Source organism: Drosophila sechellia, unplaced genomic scaffold (genome assembly GCF_004382195.2).
Source record: "Drosophila sechellia strain sech25 unplaced genomic scaffold, ASM438219v1 Y_06, whole genome shotgun sequence".
NCBI classification, from domain to species: domain Eukaryota; kingdom Metazoa; phylum Arthropoda; class Insecta; order Diptera; family Drosophilidae; genus Drosophila; species Drosophila sechellia.
The window spans coordinates 31530-37295 of record NW_022611365.1 but is presented as its reverse complement, the minus strand read 5'-3'; the positions used below and the strand labels follow the sequence as shown (position 1 = coordinate 37295).

Sequence of the window (5766 nt, the reverse complement as noted above, 5' to 3'; positions counted from 1 at the left end):
AAAAAGAACTCTGCTTGGAGTTTGCTTGATGCTGCGGTGCTGTGTATTATTTAAGACGTGCTCAACTTTATCTATTACTGTATCCCAATATATGCCTTTCTCTGGCTGTACCAGTTTCGCTATCATTGGACCTAGGCTTCTATTGACTCTTTCAACCTGTCCGTTTGCTTGGGGTGAACCAGTCGCAATCTTCATATGCTTAACATCGAACTCTAAGATAAAGTCATCAAATTCCTTGGATGTAAAACAACTTCCCCTATCTGAAATGATGCATTTAGGCTTGCTGTATGCTCTAAAATAGTCCTTCAGGGCTGTAATGACTTCCTTTGTATTAGTGGTTTTTGTGGCGTATAAACGTACGAACTTCGTGAAACCATCGATGACAACAAAAATATGTTTTTTGGATCTGCCTGAGTCGACTGGGCCGTAATGATCGATATGTATTAGTTCAAACGGTTTGCTGCCCTTCGGAATGCAGTGTAGAAATCCTTCCTTGCCTGTCTTAGGGGAGAACGCAACACATTTTAAACAATTTTCTATATGGCTCAAACATTTGTCTTTGGCATTGGGAAACCAATAAGATTTAGAAATAACATCTAACATTTTGTCTCTACCTATGTGTCCGATCTCATTGTGATATTTATATAGAATATGATCTTCCATGTCTGTGGGAACATAAAATAAAAGTCTGCCGTCGTTACACTTTCTATAAATTATTCCGTTTCTCATTTCGAACAACTTATGTTCATTTTTTTCCAGTAGTTTCTTGATTTCTTGAACTTTTTGATCCTTGCCTTGGCAGATTACTAAATTGTCTTCAAACGTATTTGATTCCACTATCAAAATATTCGTGCACCTACTAAGAGCATCCACATGCTGCATTCTTTTACCTTCTCTATGTATGAGCTCATAATCGTAGTTCTGGAGCTCTAACGCCCATCTAGCTATTCGCGGATTAAGTTCAATCTTGTTAAGCGTCAGAGTAAGAGAATTACAATCAGTTATAATTTTAAAGCGTTTTCCGTACAAATATATTCTAAATCTTCGCAGTGCGTGAATAATTGCCATTGTTTCCAATTCGAAACTGTGATATTTTGCCTCAGCGACTGTTGTTCGCTTTGAAAAATAAAATATTGGGTGTAATTTTCCATCCTCTTTTTTTTGACATAACACCGCACCGAAACCAAGGGCGCTTGCATCACAGTGCAGTTCTATTTCGTCTTTGAAATTATAAATTGCTAAGACCGGTGCCTGCACCAGCTTTTCCTTAAGAGTTGAGAAACAGCTCATTTCCTTTTCTCCAAATTTGAATTTTTCATTTTTTCTCAAAAGGTCATATAAAGGTTTCGCTAATGTTGAAAAATCTTTTATAAATCTACGGAAGTATGAACATAAGCCCAGAAAACTTTGAACGGCTTGTATTTTGTCTGGAACTGGAAAATGCTGTATGGCCTCTATTCCTTTGTCATCAGCCCTAATGCCTTCACCATTTATAATGAATCCTAAATATTTAATATTTGTCTGAAAGAACTCACATTTATCCATTCGTAATTCCAATTTATTTTGAGCTAATCTGATGAACACTTCCTTAAAGGTTTCTAAATGCTCCTCCGAGTTCTTGCTGGCAATCATGATGTCGTCCATGTATACAATTACTTTGTTATCCCTTATAAGATCCTCGAAAATTTCGTTTACAAACCTTTGGAACACCGCCGATGCAGTTTTTAGGCCCATTGGCATTCTGAGAAATTCGAATTGCCCTAACGGTGTAACAAATGAGGTGTATTTAACTGACTCCTTATTAACGAATACATGAAAATAACCGTTTTTTAAATCAAGCTTCGAAAAAACTTTTTTGTTGACTAGCTTGTCTAAGAGGTCATCGATAAGCGGTATCGGATAATTGTCTTTAATTAACACTTTGTTCAGTTTTCTAAAGTCTATACATAGCCTTATGTCTCCTGTTTTCTTTTTGACTAAAACAATTGGTGAAGCATACTCTGATTTACTAGGTTGAATAATTCCCTCTTTTAAATGGTCATCTAATAGTTTTTGTAATTTTTCTTTTTCTGAGTAGGCAAGTCTTCTTGGGGCGCAGCTAAATGGTTTTGACGTTTCTAAACAAAGTTTTATTTCGCATTTGACTAAAGGCTCGGTAGGCTTATTAATGCTCAGGTAGTTGCGTTTAATAATCTCCTTTAACTGGCTGTTTAAGGCTTCGTTATAGTTTTCGCCGCACATGAAGTTCATTTGCTCATCCTCTAAGTGATCAATGCTACAAATTTCTCTAACAGCTTCTTCATAACTGGGCACAACCGCAGCATAAAGTCCGGAATCCGTCGTGAAGTTGGCTAAAGGCATACCTGTTTCGATGATCGTTTTGCTACCTGCCTCGTTAACAGTTTGACTAACTATACTACTCGCTTCGTTGGCTGTTTTATTAACTGTTTCATTATCTATTTGACTAACTGTTTCATCAACCTCTTCGTTAACTGTCTCACTAACTGTTTTGCTAACTGTCTCACTAACTGTTTCACTAACTGTTTCACTAACTGTTTCGCTAACTGTTTCACTAACTGTTTCACTAACAATATAACTGACTGTTTTACTGTTTGCTTTTCTATATATTTTCCTATCGACTGGGTTGAGCGTTATCCTTCCCAAGGCGTCTGGATCCAGTTTCAACTGGCACGCTTCCATGAAATTTCGCCCAAGAACTACATTATGACTCATAGACTCGTCTGGGACCACGTACAAATAAAAATAACATTTAATTTTTTCTTTTATAATGTAACATAAGATTTTTCCATGTATTGTCAGTTGGCTTTTATTCAGCCCGAAACAGGTTTCTGAAGCGGATTCTAAATTAATTTCCTTGGATACATTGCTTAATTTTGTAAATGATATTGGACTCCCTGTGTCTATGAGGCATTCTGTAATTAATGGGATTTTATAGCTATTCTGAAAAAAAATCTTGACAAGTCTTACATAATTGTTGATATTGGCGCTCTTGCGCTCCGCGCATTGTCCGACGAAGTGTCCAAATGCCCCACAGGCATAGCAGGATCCGGGCTCCCTCTTTGGCTTGAGACACTCCCTGGCGAAGTGCCCTTTGGAGTTGCAATTGGCACATCGTAAGTCCTTATTGGTTGCACCTCCTCCAGCAAGGCGCTTTGCTGAACCGCTCCCTGTTTTGTGCTTCGGCAGGCGGACTTCCGAGAAAGCCCGTAGAATTTGCATCGGCTCGGAGAAACACTGTATGCGCGCCTGGTTGCGCAACGCTGGTGCTGGGATTCCCTCAATGATGTTTTCCAGGAGCTCCTCTAGATCGATGTTGATGTCGTTGGCCAGCATCACCTTGTCCTCGAAGTAAACAGCAAATTTCTCATCCGGATGCCATTCGCGTTTTTGAAATGCATTCCTCAGTTCCCCTTTTGACATCTTGACCTCGAATGTCAAGATTAACTGTTCGCACAGCTGGTCGGTAGATTCTAGGATGCGTGTGGCGCTTGCGTGCAGCCAGCGCTGTGCGTCTCCTTTTAGTTTGGCAATTAGCAGCATGTGCATGCATCCGTCGTCCAAATTGTAAATTTTTCCGATGTTCTGAAACTGCGTGACCCAGTTGCGCGCACATAAGCTGCCGTCAAACTCCATCGTTACCTCTTTAGCCAAGGCAAGGGATGTTGCAGGAGATTCCAGAAGCTTGTTTACAATTCGACTCTGGTGCTGAACAACACTACCAGCGGTTTCTTTTCCAACACTGGTATGTCCCATATCGATGTTGTCGGCGGCGATAGTCACCTTGGTGCTGTTAACCTTGGCGTCGATGCTGTTAACATTGGCGTCGGTGCTATTAGCGCATATGTTAACATTGTCGCGGTCTCCGTTGCTGTTGTTCTCGATGACGTCATTGATCTGGCGAGCTTGAGCAGACTTGCTCTTGTTTGCGTCGTCGATATCCGCTTGGATCCTCTGCAGCACAGCCATGTTTGCCTCTATCTCGTCCCGAAGCTTTTTTAGAGTGGCTCTCTCTGTATCCACCAACGATAGCTGATCCAGGTCGAGGTTCTCCAAAGATTCTGACAGCAATGACTGCTCGTCGAACGGGATCGCGCGCGTGTCTCCACCCTGTGGCTCTTTCTGCTTTGGCCAGGCTGCAGCTCCATCCAATTCCTCCACCTCTTCTGCTGCTGATCCGTTATTTGGCGGTGAATCGCCACGCGTTTCTGGGGAAATGGCCTGCAGACGCACTATTAATTCCGCTTTTGTGCCGGAAGTCTGGCGTCCCAGAGCTTCCAACCACTTCTTTAGTTGGGTCACTGAGAATTCATTCCATATAATGTCAGGCATAGTGGGTAATGACCACTTCTGATGTTGTGGACGCCGAAAAATGAATATACGCACTATATCTTTTAAATAATCTCACAATTCCTTTATTCAACTTTACTCTTCAAGCGCACGCCACCGAATGACGCGTCTCGCCTATTCCTCTTTTTCCTATGCTCTCTCAAGTGTGTATGCGTTTTTGAGTGAGCTATGTATACATTCTTATCTCTTAATGCTAGCTTATAAGTAAGAGCGAGATCACAATAATATTCTTATTCCTAACGGGGATATGATCTGCCACTATGGGCTTCATACCTAAAACTATGCTATTACATGGTACAGTGGGCCTTATGAGTGTTCATCCTACCACAAACGTAATATTGACTTTATCTAGATTAGAATCCAAAAATACAAATCCCTAAATTCGAAACTATAAGTATACCACAGCATGGACTGGGAAAAAATACATTCAGCCTCCAGATAGAAATTCCGACATTAGTAAACACTCCGTTAACAATAAATTTTAATGACTCAGACGAAGAAAATACAACTGTAGTCGAGGAAGATATTAAAGAGGAAGATCTTCACGATCTAACTATACCAGCAAAATTAGTGCTGAAGGAAGAAAATAAAACAAATAACGACTCAGAAAATACCTTAACCACGGCAGAACAAGCCGCAGCCATTGAGTCTTACATTAAGGAAGCCGCTTGCGCAGTGCCAGAATTTGATGGGCAAAAGATCCATTTACAACGATTAATTAAGGCAATCAAATTGGTAGACTTAGCTAAGGGACCATTTGAAGACTTAGCTAAGGGACCATAGTTGGCACAATTTTGAACTCAGTTGACAATTAAACAAAAATTCCAGCAATTATAAACAAATTGCAGAAAGTAGTTGTCGGTGAGACATCCAATAATGTCAAAGCAAAGCTATCAACAGTTCAGCAAAGAGGTAAAACTGCAATGCAATTATGCAATCCACATTATCGCTGAAGTTGATAGACTGAGAAAGCTATTAGAAGGTTCCTTTATCGATGTTCCTTTACCTCTAGAACATGCCACTGGTCTAAGCACTAAAGAGGCAATTGACACCATGATAAATCGTGCTGAGCACGAACGTATCAAAACAGTACTGGAAGCAGGGACTTGAACCACTATGGATGCAGCGATAAGCGCATACATAAGAACGAGTGCAAGAGTTACCGGTGACATCAATAAAATGATGTACTTTAGAGGTTACAGATCCAACAGAGGATACGGCAATGCCAATAAAGGTGGTAACCGAGGTATAGGCTTCAATAAAAATAATAATGGAGGCAACTAAAATAACGGTTACCAGAATAACGGTTATCAAAACCGCTATAATGGAAATAATAACCGCTATAATGGCTATAATAGAGGCCGCAATAATGGAAACATAGGCCGCAACAACAACCAG

The 5766-nt window shown here is 40.4% G+C and overlaps 1 protein-coding gene across 1 annotated transcript; it reads right to left on the bottom strand.

Moving 5' to 3' along the window:
* Positions 1 to 2752: 2752 nt before the first annotated feature.
* Positions 2753 to 4605, bottom strand: LOC116803388. Its single transcript, XM_032727130.1, has 2 exons — positions 2989 to 4605; positions 2753 to 2933 (listed from the first exon to the last, which is right to left on the bottom strand). Exons 1-2 carry the CDS (start codon positions 4348 to 4350, stop codon positions 2922 to 2924), a joined length of 1374 nt encoding a protein of 457 aa, XP_032583021.1. The 5' UTR covers positions 4351 to 4605; the 3' UTR covers positions 2753 to 2921.
* Positions 4606 to 5766: the final 1161 nt, after the last annotated feature.

What these genes read in the sequence shown, in the direction of transcription:
- LOC116803388 (XM_032727130.1), bottom strand. Translation starts at nt 4,350, where the DNA reads ATGCCTGACATTATATGGAATGAATTCTCAGTGACCCAACTAAAGAAG.